This window comes from Vigna radiata, chromosome 1 (assembly GCF_000741045.1).
Source record: "Vigna radiata var. radiata cultivar VC1973A chromosome 1, Vradiata_ver6, whole genome shotgun sequence".
In the NCBI taxonomy this organism is placed as follows: Eukaryota; Viridiplantae; Streptophyta; class Magnoliopsida; order Fabales; family Fabaceae; genus Vigna; species Vigna radiata.
Window position 1 is genome coordinate 31,430,693 of NC_028351.1, and position 19,962 is coordinate 31,450,654.

Here is a 19,962-nt window from a genome sequence, read left to right on the forward strand (position 1 = left end):
AATATAAGAAACTTGTTTGTATATTTTTTGTGTTTGTTTTTGAATGACATTTGGATTATATTGTACTTTTTATTATTATTTTGAATTGTCTTTAACATAATTTTTTGGGAGTGAAAATTGTTTAAATTTAAATTACTGAAAGTTTGTATTTTTTTATTTTAAAAAAAATGTAATTAAATGGGCTAGTGAGCCAACCCGTTTACCCACCAACCCGTGGTGGGTCGGGCCGGGTTCGAGTTTTTCTGGCTCGCTAATAAATGAGCCGGGTTGGGTTGACTCACTAAGTGACCAACCCGTGGTGGGCCGGGCCGGGTCGAGCCGGGTTACCCGTTTTGACAGCTCTAGTCAGTCCCCTAATCTGGATGTCAATAAAAATCCATAAAACAAACAAAATAAATTGCTCATTCAGAGTTGACGTATTCAAACAACTTAATAAAATGTGTCGGTTTACTCTGTGCCCATGGATTTGGATTTGGTTCATCTTTAATTCAATTATAAATCACATTTAATATTTGAATGCATCACTCTCATTTGATTAAAAATTTAAAATAGTTTAATTGGTGTGACTTGAATTATGGAATTGATTAGATTAGGCCAAACAGATAAACACTTTTAGTTTCTCTCGTAAGATGCACGTCTTATATTAATATCATATATTAAGCATTTAATTTTATTCATTAGTTTCTCTTTGTAAACAAACTTTTTCACTTTAATTTTAAAGTTACTTTATCATAAGTTTAATAGAAAAAAAAAATCATATCTTTTTTAACCAAGTCATCATTATAAACAGAGGACCTGTTACCTAAAATAAGAAAAAATTATAGCCATGGAAATACTCATATAATCATAATTATGTTTATGCATAGATTAAGAATATCTCTCCTAATCAATAATAAAATAAAATAAATAATCATAATGATAATATCTAAATATCTTCTCAAATTTAAGTATGAAGATCTTGAATGTGTAACTTACAATAGAAAACCTCAAATTGTGTTTATGCTAGTTGTAGCTTAGTAAGAACATATGGAGCATAAATGATGTAAGTTGTTTCATTACAAACAAAATAATAATAAAATTCAATATGTTTTATTCTTTCACCAAAAATCGGATTTTGAACTATATGTAATGTTGATTAATTATCATTATATAATCATATCCCTTTTGAATTAGTAACTCCAAATTACCAAGTAAATGTTTGAGTCATTTTAACTCACATATCATCACAGAGTGATATTCAGTCTCTAGTCTTTGTAGAAGAGCGAGATGTTATTGATTGTTTCTTCGTTTTCTAATATGGAGAAAAACCAAGAAGCACCGCTCAACTAGTCAAAAAACATATTGTAAGTGAAGAACCCAACCAATCCAAATCACACCATCATGTAGTTCCAGTTTTTTAGCATACAGTAGTAAAATACCTTATCTTGGATGTTTCGTCAAACATCTAATAACCCTTAAGATTGCCTCACAATGCCCTTTACAAGATTTTTACATAAATTGAGATAAAATGTTAATAAAATAAGCAAGATCAAATCTAGTCATAAAAAATTAATTAATCTTCTAACCAGTCTTCAATACAGTTCCGAATCTTCAAGAGATGTATTAGAAGTCAATACTGGCTTATGATTTTGTTCTATTGGAAAATTGCAAGCTTGAAACGAAATAAACCTGTGTCTGCAATAATTTCCAATGCATATGTTTGCTAACATAGGTAAATTCCCTCCTGATTATAGATTATCTCCAACCTCAAAATATTTTAAGAGACCTAAGTTCTTCATATGAAAGTTGGAACCTAAGTAAGGTTTCAAAATTTTCATGGATGAAATATTATTGCTAGCAATAATTAAGTTATGAACATACGCTAGTACGTAGAGATGCATTTTTACCCTGTATAATGTAAACAGTAAGTAATTTGAATAGGATTGGATAAAGCCAAAATGCTTCAAAGAAATAGCCAACATAGCAAACCAACAATGAGGAACTTGTTTCAAGTCCAACCTGTAAATTAAATTCGGGAGAAACTTTCATGTACATACCTCCTCAACCAAATCACCATGGAGAAGCAAATTATGTACATTCGTTTAGTGAATGTGTCATTTTCTAATTGCTGCCACTATGAGAAGGTAAGTATAATCACCATTTATGTCATTGGGTGCATGTTTAATCATAGTTTATTCTTCCTTTTTAATGATGTTTGAATATAACAAGTCTCAATTTTAAACTTTATGCTCTCATCTGTGTGCTGTTCTATTTTGTATATCCATATAATTTCGAGAGCTATAGAACCATTTATCTTTTTCTTATGAAGCTTGTATCTTATTGGCCATTGCAACACGCCAACCAGACAAAAAAAATTATTCTCTACTTACAAAGCAAGTAATAGAATAAAGACTACTTAAGGCATCTTATTAAGTAGATGAATTATGAAGATTTTACTTTTTATAATGACATGAGTAACAAGATCCGTATACCTTAATTACCGATGAATAAAAAATTAACAGACAAATAAAAACTTTTAAAACATTTTGGAATAAAAAAACCTTTTTTACCAGAGACCAAATGAAAATCAGAATGTATTTCAAATTTAAATAGGCACATTTAAAGCCAAAATTTGTACCAATATAAATGATTGTAAATACAAATAAATTTGTATATAAATACATGATAATTATCGTTACATATAATCAAGATATTATTTAGTTAAAGAAATAACACCACATGTTAATTCATCATTCGCTATTTATTATTTATTTGTAAAATTATTATAAAAAAATCATTATAGTAATCAATTTTAGAAACGAATAATAAGGAGTTACTATATTAATTAATTAAATATTATTTTATAAACTTAAAAATGATTAATATTCTAAATAATTAAATTTAAATATAAGATAATTATTTTTTGAAAAATAATATTTTTTACAAAATATAAAATAAATTGAAAGAATTTAAGCAGTAATCACTTCAATTATTGGAGTTTTAAATCCCTTTGACTTTTAATATTTGGGTGTTCTTTGGATTTCTCTTTCTTTCATTTTTTTTAGTTTTTATTTTTGGCGAAAGTAATTATTTGTTTAATTTTTGGCAGAGGAAATATGGATTATATGTGTGAAGTCTGTGGAAAATGTTATTGGTTTTGAAGATTACAAGAGTTGTGAGGGTACCATGCTCAAAGGACATAAATAGAAAAACATGAGAGAAAACAGGAAGAATTAGTATATATGTTGGTTCATGCAATAAATCTTTACTTATAACTCACATTGGTATTTATTAATTAAAGACTAGAAAAGGTCTTTTATAATAGATAACAATTTCATGAAGACAAAATTCTGACGTATATTTTCTGTTTTCTAAGAAGTATGTCAGTCCCGTAATCTGGAAGTCAAGAAAAATCCATAAAACAAACAAAAATAAATTGCTCAATCAGAGTTGACGTATTCAAACAACTTAATAAAATGTGTCGAGTTGCTATGTGTACATGGATTTGGGTCATCTTTAATTTAATTAGTAAATCACATTTAATATTTGAATGCGTCACTCTCTCTCGTTTGATTAAAAATTAAAATAGTTTAAATAGTTTGACTTGAATTATGGAATTTATTAGATTATTCCAAACTGATAATCACATTTTGCACATCTTATCTTAATCATATATTAAGCATTTAATATTATTCATTAGTTTCTCTTTTGTAAACAAACTTTTTCATTTTTATTTTAAAGTTACTTCATCATAAGTTTTACAGAAAAAAAAAAAAAAAACAAGCATACCTCTCTTTACCAAATCATCATTATAAATACGTATTATAGGACTTGTTACTTAAAATAAGATAAAATTACAACCACTATTCATCACATAATTTTCATAAATATAATTATAATTATGTGCATAAATAAATTAAGAATATATCTTCTAATTAATTATAAAATAAAATAAATGGCCATAAATATTTAAATATCTCTTCAAATTTGAATAAGAAGATCTTGAATAACTAACTTGCACTGAAAACACTTAAAATTATGCTTTTGCTAGTTGTACTTTGGAGGAACATATGGAGGATAAATGATATCAGTAGTTTCATTACAAATAAAATTACAATTAACTTCAATATGTTTTATTCTTTCATGAAAAATTGGATTTTGAACTATATATAATATTGATTAACTATCATAATATCATAATATAATCACATCTCTTTGAAATTAGTAATCCCTAAATCATCATGTAAATGTTTGAGCCATTTTACTTATATGTAATCATCATCATAAAGCAATGTTTAGCCTCTATCCTTTGTAGAAGAGCAAGATACTGTTAACTGTTTTAGTTTTCCAAGTTGAACAAGAACTAAGAAGCATCACCTGACCAATCAAAAAACTTATTGTAAGTGTACAACCTGTCCAATCCAAATCACACCATATTGTAGTTCCATTATTCTAGAACACTGTAGTAGAATACCTTGTCCTATGTTTCCTCAAATATTTAATAACCCTTTGGTAGGAAAATATGGAGGATAAATGATGTCTGTTGTTTCTTTTCAAACAAAATAACCATCAACTTCAATATGGTTTATTCTTTCATGAAAAATTGGATTTTGAGATATATGTAATGTTGAATAACTATCATACTATAATTACATCCGTTTGGAATTAGTAACTCTCAAATTATTAAATAAAATACTTGTCTTGGATGTTTCTTTAAATATCTAATAACTTTTAAGGCCGCCTCTCAATGTCCTTTGACAAGGTTTCTACATATATTAAGATAAAATGTTAACAAAATAAGCAAGATCAAGTCTAGTTGTAAAAAAGTAAATTAATTATCTAATTAGTATTTGATATATGGTTTTGGATCTTCAAGAGGTGTATCAAAAGTCAATGATAGTTTATGGATTTGGTTTTCTGATACAGGAGATATCAATGAGGAATTCTACTATCATAATCTAAAATGTTCAAAAAAAAAAAAATAGCATTCATTATTACATTAAGAATTTAATGAAGGCTATAAATAATCAAATGAAAACCTCCAAATTTTATAACCATAATTTCTCATCAAATTAGAAAGATCAAATTAAAGTTTCTGCCTTTAAACAAAAGAAGTATTGTATTAATAGATATGACCTCTTTAATTATGTTTTTTTACCTTCTTACATAGGCCCACATGAATAGGAGGAATAGGAAGTACTGAATCACGAATAACTTCTAAACCTTCAAGAGGAAGAAGAATAAAAACTGCACAAGTACTGAATCAGGAATAAATCTTTACTTCTAATTTACATTAGTAATTATTAATTAAAGACTAGAAAAGGTCTTTCATAATAGATAACAATTTTATGAAGACAAAATTCTGACGTATATTTTCTGTTTTTAAGAAGTATATCAGTCCCGTAATCTAGAAGTCCATAAAAATCATAAAATAAACAAAAACAAATTGCACAAGAGTTGACGTATTCAAACAACTTAATAAAATGTGTGATATTTGAATGCAACACTCTGTCGTTTGATTAAAAATTTAAAATACTTTAATTAGTTTGACTTGAATAATGGAATTGATTAGATTATTCCAAACTTATGAACACTGTTAGTTTCTCTCATTAATATGCACGTTTTATCGTAATATCATATTAAGCATTTAATTTTATTCATTAGCTTTTATTCGTAAACAAACTTTTTCATTTTAATTTTAAAGTTACTTTATGATAAGTTTTACGGGAAAAAAAAATCATATTGTTTTCTTTTACCCAGCCATCGTTATAAATACATATTATAGGACTAGTTACCTAGAATAAGATAAAATTATAGCGACTCAAAAGATTTATTAAATAATGTTCATAAATATAAAAATAATTATGTCTACAAATAGAAGATCAATAATAAAATAAAACAAATAATCATAATGATAATATTTAAATACTTCTTCAAATTTGAGCATAAAGATCTTAAATGTTTAACTTGTGTGAAAGAGACTTAAATTGTGTTTCTACTTGTTGTACCTTAGTAGGAACATATGGAGGATAAATGATGTCAATTGTTACTTTATTATATATAAAATGATAATCAACTTTAATATGTTTTATTTTATCCATGAAAAATTGGATTTTAAGTTGTATATGTTGTTTATTGACTATCATAATATAATTGCATCTCTTTAAAATTAATAACCACAAATCACTAAGTAAGTTTTTGAGCCATTTTAACTCACACGTAGTTGTCACCATTGAGTGATATTCAACCTCTAGCTTATGTAGAAGAGCCAAAGATTCTTGATTGTCTTAGTCATTATCTTGCTTCTATTGTTTAATGAAGGGTCATACATCAAGATCTTGTTATTTAAAAAATGTTGGTGTTCCAAGTGGAAAATATTTTTGGTTGCCCAAAACCAACATGTATATTGCTAACATGAAAGGACCCAACCACAAAATGGGTACCTAGAAGTATTTTACTTACTTTTGCAGGATTTATGAAATACCTTATAATCAATGTGATATTTGCACACTATGGCATGGACGGCCATACATTTTCCCAGAACCAAGTAAGTTGGACGACCTTGGAGAGCAAGAAACAGCTTAAGCGATGGAACGTGACAGAAACAACAGGCAAGACCGACGGTCGGTAGGAACGTCCGGCCTTAGTCGAATAAACAGGTTTTTCTACAAAAGTTTAGGAAAATAGTGATTAGAGGTAATGGGCTGAGATTGGGTCGTGATTAAGGTTTCACTAATCAAGGTTCATGCCAGAAAACTATAAATATAAGTCAAAGGTAAGAGGTAGATGATCACATTTTACTACACATTTATTACCATTGCATTGAACTCTCGTACGAACAATTTACTGACTTTGGCATCGAAAAACCTTTGGTAGGTACACCTCCGGACGGTGACATGAAGACGAAGATTTGAGTTGTCTACCGGATAACTTTTCAGGAGAAATTGTGTAGGTGTTTGAAGTAACTCGACCTCACACACGAAACAATATTCTTTTTGGGTTGTACAAGTAAAATAAGTTTGAATCATTCCCTGTTTCGATAATGATATGAGTAAATCAACTTCAATATGTTTAAAGATGCTTATTGTGACATAAAAATTGATATTTTATTGCCAAAATTGCTTATACAAATACAAATTGTGTTGTTACATATACGTTTGTTATTTTTCAGCAATTTAAAGTAAACGGAAATGCATCTCAAATCAAGTGTCTGCAAGAAAGTTGTCTTTTGTAGGGAGAGTTTCACACTACATTGATAAAAATATACTCAAAGCACAACTTGCTTAATATAATTCATCTATATGGGACAATTTTAAGATAATTTTTTGTGATAAACCACTCTTTATCTGTTTTGCTGTATTAAATAAGGTAATTTTCATAGGAAAAATAAATATAAAACAATTATAAGGTGGTTTTTGACAATTCATCTTTTGAATTTATTCGATGTTTGTTCACTAAAGAGGAAGTAAATAGCTTTGGCGTATTAGACATAGCTTGTACCGATTGAAATATGCATTTTCTATATTGTTGCATATATTGATTGATTATGTGTTGATTTTATTTTTTTGCATTTGTACTTGCTTCAATGTTAATCAATTATGTTTCACCTCGTGCTTTAATGAGGTCTTAATTGCACATTCATTTCAAATCTTTTTTTCCTCACTAACACTCTTTTTAAATTTCAAACTTTTTTGAAAATCTAATAATGTTAATTTTTATAGAGTTTATATCTTAGTCATAGTTTATTAACAATTAACTCTTTTTTAACTTGTAACCTTCTTAATCCTCATTACCACTAATGCTTACTTCTTTTTTTATCTGATTTAGTAACAAGAAGACTACAAAATCAAAGAGCTTGACAGCTGAGAGAAACAGAAAAAACAACAAAAAGATAGAGTTCTTGAACTACTGGTGGCGCTTAACACCACCTCCTTTTGGTTGAGTGTGTGCTTTACCGAGGCCACACCGTTAAGAGCCAACATTACATAGATCAAATATTGGAGTTTATGAAGACCTGTGCAACGACAGAGTAACGGCACTGAGCGATACATTGGCGGATGTGGTAAGTTGTGCCCTATTTCTTCTTGTGACTCAAAGAAGGTTTGGTCTTTGATTGTTGGAGTCACAAAATCAATACGCAAGGACTTGTGGGAGCAACGCTTCCTTCCCTTTTGTATCTCCTTCTATTTTGTAAGTTTGAATTTTCCATGAATTTCATAAAAAAAATACAGACAATATAAGATTTTCTAATTCTATTTATCTTCATACGTTATTTTGTCTCTACATAAGAATAAAAAAAACTATTAATTTGTAATAATTTGAACTCTTTCTATGTCGTTAGGAAAAATTAACCTTTAATTGATATTATTGAAAAATTATTCGAAGTCAATTTATATTATTGAAATCTTGCATGCATTAATAACATTTCTGGATTATAAAGTTGAAATGAAATGTCATTAACCTTTCTATTATTTAAACAGAAAAACAAAATAAACTGAATTGCAAAAGTAACCTTGTAGTTTGCGTTTTATGTTTTATATCTGTTGCCTTTTATGAGTCATACTTTTAGTACATTATTTATGGGCCAAAAATTATTTCATGAATAAAAAAAATGGAAACAGGCAAACACCACGACGACGACGACTTAGAATAAAGTAATTAAGGAGTTTGAGAGTATAAATGTGGGTATTGGGAGTGATAAATTCAGAACACAGATCAATCTAATTCTATAATATTCAATCTCTCTATTTCATGATCATGAATATTCTCAAAGTGATGATGTTTATGTTTGTGATGAGTGTGGTGTTGCAGGTTGCTCATGGACAACACCGTATCAGATGCATTCCAAAGGAGAGGGAAGCCCTCCTTCAATTCAAGGCTGCCATTGTCGATCGTTACGGCATGCTCTCCTCTTGGACCACTCCCGACTGTTGCCAATGGGAAGGGATTCGCTGCACCAACATCACCGCTCATATTATAAGCCTCCACCTTCCTGCACAGTATCAGTATGAATTTCTTTCTCTTGGCTATTATTATGAAGACCCTTGGCATTACATCAGCGGAGAGATCCACAAGTCGTTAATGGAGTTGCGAAACTTACAGTATTTGAACCTCAGTTTCAATGATTTTACAGACACTAATATTCCAGAGTTTCTTGGCTCTCTTACCAACTTGAAATATCTTGATCTCTCTTCATGTCAATTTAGCGGACAAATTCCAACTCAGATAAGTTCTCTTTCTCATTTGAAATATTTGAATCTTGCTCATAATTATTATTTGGATGGTTCAATCCCTCCTCAACTTGGAAATCTTTCTCGGTTGGAATATCTTGATCTTAGTGGGAATTATTTGGAAGGATACATTCCTTCCCAACTAGGAAACCTTTCAAATTTGCATCAACTCTATCTTGGAGGATATGATCTCAAAATTGTCACTAGTGATCAATGGTTATCTAATCTTGCTTCTTTAACCCATCTTTACTTGGATTCCATACCTAATTTTAGAAGTTCTCCTAGTTGGCTTCGAAAGATTGCCAAGCTACCAAAAATAAGAGAACTCAGTTTAATTGGATGTGGCCTTTCCGATCATTTCCTCCTTTCATTCAACCCTTCCAACTTCAATTTTTCTACTTCTCTTTCTGTCCTTCATCTTTCTCATAACGCCTTCACACAACCAATGGTATTCCAGTGGGTGTCAAACACCACTTCCAACCTTGTTGAGCTTGACCTTAGTTGGAACCTCTTGAAGGGTTTGACATCAAATCATTTTGGCTTGGCCATGAATTCGCTTGTGCACCTTGACCTCTCCTATAATGTGTTCAAGGGTCAAGATTTGAAATCATTCATGAATATATGCAACCTACGTTCTTTAGACATATCTGAAAACAATATGACTGAAGACCTTTCGTCAATTCTTCATAATTTCTCCAGTGGTTGTGTTAGATACTCATTACAAAAGTTGAGTTTGACATCTAATCAAATCATAGGCTCCCTACCTGACCTTTCAATGTTCTCATCTTTAAAAACTTTGGATCTTTCTGATAATCAATTGAGTGGGAAGATACCTGAAGGCACTAATTTGCCAGTTCATTTGGAGCAGTTGTCAGTTAGGTTTAACTCTTTAGAAGGTGGTGTTCCAAAATCATTTGGAAGCACATGTACTTTGGAATTATTGGATTTTTCTTTCAATAATTTGAGTGAAGATCTCGCAGTGATATTTAATCATTTGTCTGGATGTTCTAGATACTCATTGCGAGAACTATATCTCGGTCAAAATAAATTNAATGGCACATTACCTGATTTTTCAATATTTTCAAAGTTGGAAACGTTGGATCTATCAGACAATCGATTAAAGGATGGAGTTCAAAAATTACTTCACAATGATACTGTTTTGCGTTCATTGAACCTATTTAATAACAGTTTGAGTGAAAATCTTTCAGCAATAATACATCACTTATCCCCATCGTTGCAAAATTTAAATCTAGGCATGAATCAAATTAGTGGTACTTTGCCTAGCAACCTCGCAATAATGTTCCCATCTTTAAAACAATTATTGCTTGATAGTAACAAGCTAAATGGGACAATTTTTGAAGATCTTCGATTTCCCACAGAACTTGAGGTATTATCCTTGATGTCAAACTCTTTGAAAGGTGTATTAACCGACTCTCATTTTTATAATATGACAAAGTTAAAGAGCCTGATATTGTCAGATAACTCATTGACGTTAAAAGTTAGTGAAAATTGGGCTTCAACCTTTCAATTGGATACTATTGAATTGAGGTCTTGCAAGCTTGGTCCATTGTTTCCCAAATGGCTAGAGAAACAAAATGAATTTCAAAAACTTGACATTTCAAATAATGGAATATCAGGTACTGTTCCAAAATGGTTTTGGGCTAAATTTGGATTGTTAGATTGGATGAGTATTAATATTTCATGTAATAATTTACAAGGGACGATTCCAAATTTGCCAATAGAGAATCACTATTATTCTCTTAGTCTTGCATCAAATAAATTTGAAGGTCATGTTCCACCATTTTTAAGAGGCTCAACATTTCTTGATCTGTCAAACAATAAATTCACAAATTCTTTTTCGTTTTTATGCTCTGGTGGTGTAACTGAATCTTTATACCAATTAGACCTTTCAAATAATAAGTTTTCTGGACAAATTCCAAATTGTTGGACCCAGTTCAAGTCGTTGACTTACTTAAATATGAGTCAGAACAAGTTTTCAGGAGAGATTCCTTCTTCAGTAGGATCACTCCATAAACTTCAAGTATTGTTATTGAAAAGCAATAACTTAGTAGGTAAAATCCCTTTCTCCTTAAGGAACTGCACAGAGTTGGTGATGGTAGATATAACAGAAAATAGATTATCAGGATATATTCCAAATTGGATTGGGAAGGAATTATCAAAGTTGCAATTTTTAAGCTTGAGAAGGAATTATTTGAATGGAAGTTTACCATTGCAAATTTGTTATCTAAGAAGAATTCAACTCTTAGATCTCTCGCTAAACAACATATCTGGACAAATTCCTAAATGCATAAAACATTTTTCCTCGATGGTTCGAATGACTTCCTTGACAGATTATGAAGGTCATCGATATTTGGTTATAACTAATTATATTATAAGTAAACCTTCATACAATTTGAATGCATTCTTGATGTGGAAAGGTTCAGAACGAATGTTCACAAACAGGGGATTATCACTTTTAAATAGCATTGATCTCTCAAGCAATCAATTCTCAGGAGGAATTCCAAAAGAAATAGAGGGTTTATTTGGATTGGTTTCATTGAATTTATCAAGAAATCAACTCACAGGAAAAATTCCTTCAAATGTTGGAGAGTTAATATCGCTTGAATTTCTTGATTTGTCACGAAACCAACTTGTTGGTTCTATTCCTTCCAGTCTTGCTCAAATTGACCGACTCACTGAATTAGATTTGTCACATAATTATTTATCTGGAAAAATTCCAACTGGCACACAATTACAGAGTTTCAATGCATCCAAATATGAAGATAATGTTGATCTTTGTGGACCACCATTAAAGAAATCGTGTGCTGATGGAGAAGCAAGACAACAACCAATTGTTAAATTTCATAAGGAGGACAATTTGATTTTCAGTCGGGAATATTATATAAGTATGACAATTGGATTTGCTATAAGCTTTTGGGGAGTGTTTGGCTCAATCTTAATAATACCTTCTTGGCGTCATGCATATTTCAACTTCTTAAATAATTTGGGAGACGCTCTTTATGTCATGACAACAGTGAAAGTTTTCAAGATTTGGTACAAAATAAAGCAGGTAACATTATTTAAACCTTGTGTTTAAATTTTGATTTTTTTTTTGTTTTCTTTTTATTATTACTATTACTATTATTATTATTATTATTATTATTATTATTATTATTATTTTAAATAAATGATTTTCATACTTCTTATAATAGGAATTACTTTTCCTGTGATATTAAGATCAAAATTGACCATTCTTATGGAAATTTCAATATTCGTATACTTTTTTCAATATAGAAATAATTCCTGTAAATGGAATCTCAAAAATAAAAGAAAAGTAATAAAGATTTTAGATTCAAACATGTTTTTTCTCTCCAAAGTATATTCATCCATATTTTTTTTTCTTATCCTTCATTTTTCTTATTATTTTATATTTCATGATGATTTAGTGATTTTTCTACTTCAACATATCACATAGAAAACAAAATTTTAGGAGCGTAAAGAACAAAATTTAAACATTTCGCGGGATAAAATCCATAAATATTTCGAAAACAACTTAACAAAGAAAGAAAATATGTTAAAAGATTTTGGAAACAAAAGCTTTTTTTACTAGAGACCAAATAAAAATCAGAATGTATTTCAAAATTAAATAAGCACATTTAAAGCCAAAATTTGTATAAATACAAATATTTTTGTATATTACATCATAATTATGGTTACATATTATCAAGATATTATTTAGTTAAAAAAATAACATCACATTTTAAGTTCTCATTCACTATCTATTATTTATCTTTGTAAAATTATTATAAAAAAATCATTCAATAATAATTAATTTTAAAAATGAATAATAATTAGTCATTATATTAACTAATTTAAATACTATTTTATAAACTAAAAAAAAATATTATTCATAATAATTAGAGTCTAAATTGGTTTCTAATATTATTAAATTTGTTGTCACTAAATTAGTTTTTAATTTAAAATGACAGATTAATTTAAAATCAATAATATTAAGTATCTAAAACTTTGAAAATTAATGAAAATAACCAATTTAAACTCTAATGAACTAACTAATTATAATTTTTTTGTTTATAAAAAAGACTATATTACACACCAATAGTTTTTAATTAATATAGTAACTATATATTTTGATTTCTAAATTTGATTTAATGATTTTCTTGACATAAATGGTTCACATTTCCATATAATAACAATTACAAAAATATTATGGTTAAATCGATTTTTTATTAGACAAAAAGAAACTTATTGATAGATTAACGATCTAAATATAAGTAAGAATATTTAAACATAATAACTAATGTCTATGGATACAATAATATAATAAAATATCGTTAACATGACATATATTTTTTTTCTTTTACTTTACTTTTGTAAGAACCTAGAAAATAGAGTACTAGAACTTATATGTATCTTAAAATAATAAGACCGAACATTTTAAAGTTAACATAATTCAATAATATAAATAAGATTTCATAAACATGTCTCATTATCTGAAACACTCGTTATGTTTCTCTAGAACTCATTCTCTGAATTTCTTCTCCCTTCTCTTTAATATTTTTGACTCTTGAGACATTTATTTGATGATCAGAAAGCGTTCAAGAGATCACAACAGTGAGTTCTTCATTCTCTACTGATCAATTTTTCCTATTGAGTAAGTTAGTGTTTCCTCCTTTTCCCTTTAATTTTTATGTTTAACACACATCAAATAGGTTTAACGCATGTGTCATCTAGTCTCTATTTCTTGCTCCTTGTCAATCAAAGGTCCTAAAGACTTGCTCTAATCATGATTATGTGGTTTGTAGGTGTTTTTGGAGTTTCTTGAGCTAAGGTAGGGGTAGTATGTTGTATAGAGTCGTGATAGTTTTCCCAATCAGGTAAGGGAAGCTAGTGATTTTTATAAATTTAATTTACAAGTATGAGTGGTGGTTGATATGATGTTATGTTAATTTGGTTGTAATTACGATGATTATTTTAGTGTTATCGGTTCTTTTATGATTGTGAGGATTTAGGATCTGTTTTTGGGTCAATTGTGACTTTTTTAGAGTCTGAACTAACAAATTATGATGAGAGATGAGTGATATTTGTTTATGGACTATAGAGTGGTGTTTTGGTTGGAGTGAGTTTGGAAATTCATGGTAAAATGAGTTTAAATAAGGTTTGAGTTGGATCATTAACATTTGGATAGGTCAATTAAGGTTTAAAATATCATATGGAAGTTGTAGATGTTTGTAGAAGAGTGTAAGTTAGGATATGAGAGGTTTAGGGAGTACAAGTTCTACATAATTATGTAAACTCGTTAAGTGAGTCTAGGATCGTTGAGTGAGCAACTCTTTTTTTTTCTACATTCATAGAGTGAGCCATATGATTGGGCGAGTTGGTCTGGGTGAAAAATCTGGGTATAGTAGTGGTTGAGTGAGAGTTCTCATTAAGAGATGAGAACTTTTTGTTTTACTATTCGTAGAGCGAGTGATGGCTCGTTAAACAATGGGGAATTGGTCTCGTTGGGTGAGGAATACGTTAAGCAACTTGTTAGAAGTGGATTGGAAGCTTTCTTTCTTTTGATTTCTTGTAATTATGAACTATAGTATGAACTTAAGTTTGTTTAAAAGTAATTATAGAATTGTATGTTTTACACATGATGTTGAGTATGCAATTGAGGTATGGTTAGACAAGAATTTTTAGGATGAAATTCTTGGTGGTAGTTTCAAGTAAAGTGATGTATTGATGTAGGGAATAGTTGTCCTTTTTGTGTGTTCTTTGTTTTTGTTGTATGTGTATATTGATTTCTTTTGCAATGATCACCTGATTGGTATGAGTAGAGGATGATTACGTCTTTATAGAGCACGTTTTGGGAGGCGATGACATATGTTTAATCAAGTAAAATAATTAACTATTCTAGTTTTTATTTTGAAAAACTGTATAAATAATCCTCTTATTTACTTCATGTTGTATAAAATATTATACTTATAATTATTTTGGGATAATTGCATGGATATCTATTATATATTTCTTTAAGTTAAATTGTTCTATTATATTGATGTTGTAATAGTTTTTTAATAATGTTTATATTATTTTAATGGGATGTTTAAATTTTTATCTCTTTCAATCATGTCTCAAAAGTGTTGTGATATTCTCATAATAAGTTGTTTTTTCTTTTTTGTATGTTTAATCACTGTAATATTAGTTTTATAGATGATAGACATAATTATTTTTATAAATACATTTTTTATAGTAAATGATAATTGTAATTCAAATAAAGATCTCCTGTATGAATTTGATGATTTCTAGTCTAATACTTTTTTATTTGATTTGCTAATGATATAAGATCATTCTTATGAAAAAATTTTGTTTTTGCAAAAAGTATAAAAAAAAATAAACTGAAAGAATTTAATTAGTGACTTAAATTATTGGAGTATTCTATTCCTTTGCCTTTTAACATGAGTTTTCTTTGAATTTCTGTTTTTTTACGTTATCTTTTTATGGTTTATATTTTTGACGAAATTAATTATTTGTGTAATTTTTGGCAGAGGAAATATGGATTAATATAGAAGTGAAGCATTATGTGGAAAAGTAGAATTGTTGTTGAAAATTAGAAGAATTGTGTGGGTACCATGCTCAAAGGACGTAAAAAAAAACAGAGGAAAGAGGTATTCTGAGATGAAAAGCCACTTGAATTTGAAGATAGAAAGGTTTCTACACATTTATTTTCTGGGACTTTCTTCGTGTACTTCGAAGTTTTTTTTCATATACTTTCAAACTTTTTTAAATATTTAAACTGTCCTTTTTACATTGGCAAATTTATTTATTTTTTCTCATAATAACTTTAGAATGATGGTGAGGTTATTATAATCTAAAAAATACCAATTGTGCACAAAAACTTAATTGTTAGATTTAACCAAGGTACAACTACATTTTACACTCATCCAGATTATTCAATGCACAAATACTCAAATGTTACTTTTTTATTCCAAAGTATTATTAATTAGTAAACACATTTTAAAACTATAATTAGTAAAAAATACAAGAAACACAACGCACAAAATTATAACTCTATATATCAAATCTCATATGTCAGCATATTAACGGCTACAAGAAAAAATTCACTTATACAAGAGTTTGCACAAAGCTCTAGTAAAATAAAATATAAAAAAACTACGATATTAAATTGTTTATAATTCATTCCAACAATTACATATATACATTTTTATTTATTTTCACTATATCTTCAAATATAAAATAAAATATTCATTATCTACATAAACATTTAGACATATTTAAATCTCCTCTCAAACTAATGCTTATAAATATATCTTTTTTATTAAAATCTAATTACACTTTTTTATTTAAAAATAATATATATTGCTAAAAAGCATTCTAACACTACAAAAATAATGTATTTCCGGCGGTTTAAAACAAAAACCGCCCCTAACATTTAAAATTTTTTATTTTTAAAATAATTTTTCTGAGCCTTCATTCCTTATGCGTTTTTTCCCCTAAACCCTAGTTCCTTCCTGCTGCCTACATTTCCCCCAAACCACTATCTTCATTTTCCTATTGTCTTCATTTTCTCCCAAACCACAATTTTCATTTCACTGCACCACAATCACCATCTCAATCTAGGTGTTCTCCGCCACCACTATCCAATCTCCGCTACACTCCTCTTCCACCAACCATCTCCCTCCACCGATCTCGATCTAGACAGGCTGGCCACCGAGGTGGAGACCTACACGAAGGACGTTATCCGGTTATCCAACCTGGTGCAACCTAGCGCAACTCAACCGAGTTAGTAATTTAGTACAAGAGGAGTGCTCTCCCTTTCACACGCAACCTGACGCAACTCAACCGGCTGTAGGCGACGATACGAGGGCGCGCAACGATGACCGAGGGCAACGGTCTGTGACTCGACGATGAGCAGTTCAAAGGAAGGCCAGTGCGGGTTTGGGTTTTAAAAAATCTTTCTTTAATCTCGCGGTTGCATAATCTCAACCATTTGTGCAAATAAATATGATTCATAAGTTTATTAATATAGGTTCTTTGCACTATATGAAAAATATTCTTAACTTGTTCACTTCTCATGTATTAGAGTTCATCTTCTGAAAGTCCTAGAGACGCGTAAGTCAGCATTGCAGAAAGAGCAAGGCATGGCATTTGCTCGTGCTATTACTGCTGGTTTTGATGAGGATCATATACCGCCTTTGATGTCATTTGCTGAATAATGTTTTGGAGCATCTCGCATGAAGTAAGACAACTTTTCGTTTTTTTTTTCATAGACCAATGACCTTGCATATTTGTTAGGTTCTTAACAGTTTCCTTTTCCTTCTTATTTTTTAATACATTAAACTTGCACTTCAAAGAATATAGAGGCCTGTATTCTGAAATTTGTCTACCTGAATGGATAATTTTGATAATCCTTCCATCTATTTTTGCTTTCCCTGTCTGTTTTCTTATCTTGTTTTCTGATGTGGAAAAGTAAGAGCTTGTTAGCAAAATGATGAAGATGAAGTTTTGATGATGCCAAAATCAAGTCAAGATTTATCAAGATTCAGAAAGATCCTTTGAAGACTTATTAAAAGCTTTTGTAATAATTGTAGTTTAAATGTTTAGGACTTCAATTAGTAGTACGTTTTGATTCTTGTACTTTCATACTTTATAATTGTTCAGAATAAAAAATGCACGATTTTAATCGATTAAACCAAGTTATAACCGATTAAAACGTTACAGGTGCTAAAACCTCAACTGGTATAGAAATAATCGATTACTACTTAATTTAATCGATTAGTTAATCGATTAATTCCAAGAATAATCGATTAAAACTAGCCGTTGGAGTTTTCTGGTTTTTGAAAACTAGCCGTTGGAGTTTTCTGGTTTTTGAAAACTAGCCGTTGCACTTATTTTAATCGATTAACAATAATATTAATTGATTAAAATCATAAAATGGTCAGTTACGAAGAATGGAAGAGTTTTTGGTTCAGTCTATAAATAGACTCTCTTTATCCATCAACAACAACTCTTCCCTTGTGCTTAAGAACTCAGAAACTATTGAGAAGTGTGTGTTCTTGGTCAGCTTGTGAAACTCTTGTCTATGGATTTGGTGAAATGTTGCTATGGTGACAGAGGATATAGCTGGTTCATCCTTGGTGCGTCTAAGGAGGTGTTTGGAAGAGGATCATCCTTCGTGAAGTATTCGAAGGAGGTGTTTCATCCTTCGTGAAGTATTCGGAGGAGGTGTTTCATCCTTCGTGAAGTATTCGGNGGAGGTGTCTCATCCTTTGTGAAGATTNAAAGGAGGTGCAGGTTCATCTCTTGTGGTATCAAGAGAGGTGGTTTCTAAACTCTTACAAATTATTTCTTTGTGATTGTAATTTGTAATTGTTTTGTGCTTAGTGAACTGTTTATCTTCGTTTGAGATAAGCGACTGGATGTAGGATCTTTGTGATCTGAACCAGTATAAAAATCATTTGTGCAAATTTTTCTCAACCTTACTCTTTCACTACAAGAAAAAACGTCATTATCTACAGCCCAAATCCGTTTATAAGGCCTAAAATCCGTATATAATTTTTGGTTATATACGGATTACATACGGGCAAAAATCCGTATATAATACTGTCGTAGCTAATGTTATATACGGATAATCCGTATATAAATTACATACGGATGATCCGTATGTAATATCTGTATATAAATTACATACGGATAATCCGTATGTAATATCCATATATAAATTACATACAGATAATCCGTATATAATATTCGCATATAGTTTACATACGGAAAAATCCGTATGTAACTTTATAACTTTATAAAAAAAAAAAATAATCTCATATTTGCATTCAATAAATAGAAATTTTATATATATAATAAAAGATAAATAGAATTTTCGAATTAACAATACATATATGCAATATATAATAAATACACAAAAATATGTATTTAGAAAAGTGAATTCAAATTATTAACACAATTAAAGTGCAATATATATTTACATAAAAACAACTTAAGGGTAAAAATTGAGATAAAAGATTGAAATTACAATTTNTGGTACAGTTTTACACTTCATCCACGCTTAACCTCTTCNTTAGAAATCTGCATTATAATGAAGAAAACAATATCATAAGTTTTCCAAATCTCACCTGCATAAATCAAATCTTGGAGAAAACTTCATCTTGGATTATTCCACCTTGGATATGTTGTGATAGAAAGCTTCAAGCAACCTAAGCTCAGCTTCATCAGGGACGATAATTCCACCTGTGAGAATAATAACAGAGAAAGAATTATATCAAAAGAGTCACAACTTCAATAACAAACTAGAACACTCAACAAAAACAGTAAACATGCTTCACATATCTACTTTTTTAAAATAAAGGAGATTGAGAATATAATTTTAGTGGTTAGTAAACATGCTTGATGAATCAGATTATTCCATCACAACCTCAATTTTCTCAAAAAGGAAAAATGGAAACTGTGAATCGGTTCATTTGTGTGTACTATAAGGAGATTGGAAAGCCAACACCAAAGGTTGAAGTGATGAAATATCTCAAGAACAGACACTACATAGATGCAAAGGACTTTTCAGGGGAATAGGAATCTGTTGTCATGATCGCCAAAGGACAAAGTACAACAACAACAACCTCTTTTATTCTTTACCTTTATGAAGGTTGTTCAAGTATATTCTTGTATTAAATTGGTTAAGATTAATAATTTTATGCAGGTGTCCAAGGTACGTGCAAGTATG

General features: G+C 29.5%; 1 protein-coding gene and 1 long non-coding RNA gene across 4 annotated transcripts in view; one reads left to right on the top strand and one right to left on the bottom strand.

Annotated features, from left to right (window-relative positions):
* The first annotated feature begins 8,736 nt into the window (after positions 1-8,736).
* Positions 8,737-17,446, top strand: LOC106761709 (receptor-like protein 12). The gene is made up of 3 exons (XM_014645282.1): positions 8,737-12,279; positions 14,033-14,058; positions 17,314-17,446. Exons 1-3 carry the CDS (start codon positions 8,737-8,739, stop codon positions 17,444-17,446), a joined length of 3,702 nt encoding a protein of 1,233 aa, XP_014500768.1.
* Positions 17,447-19,164: 1,718 nt separating this feature from the next.
* Positions 19,165-19,962, bottom strand: part of LOC106778371 — a 4,363-nt gene continuing 3,565 nt past the window's right edge. Inside the window, exons 7-8 of one of the 3 annotated variants that reach the window (XR_002667437.1) lie at positions 19,408-19,475; positions 19,165-19,313 (exon numbers count right to left, since the gene is read on the bottom strand). This is a non-coding gene — a long non-coding RNA (uncharacterized LOC106778371). Of the gene's footprint in view, positions 19,476-19,962 lie in introns of all 3 variants that reach the window. The other 2 variants (XR_001377052.2, XR_002667434.1) reach the window with 2 other exon arrangements.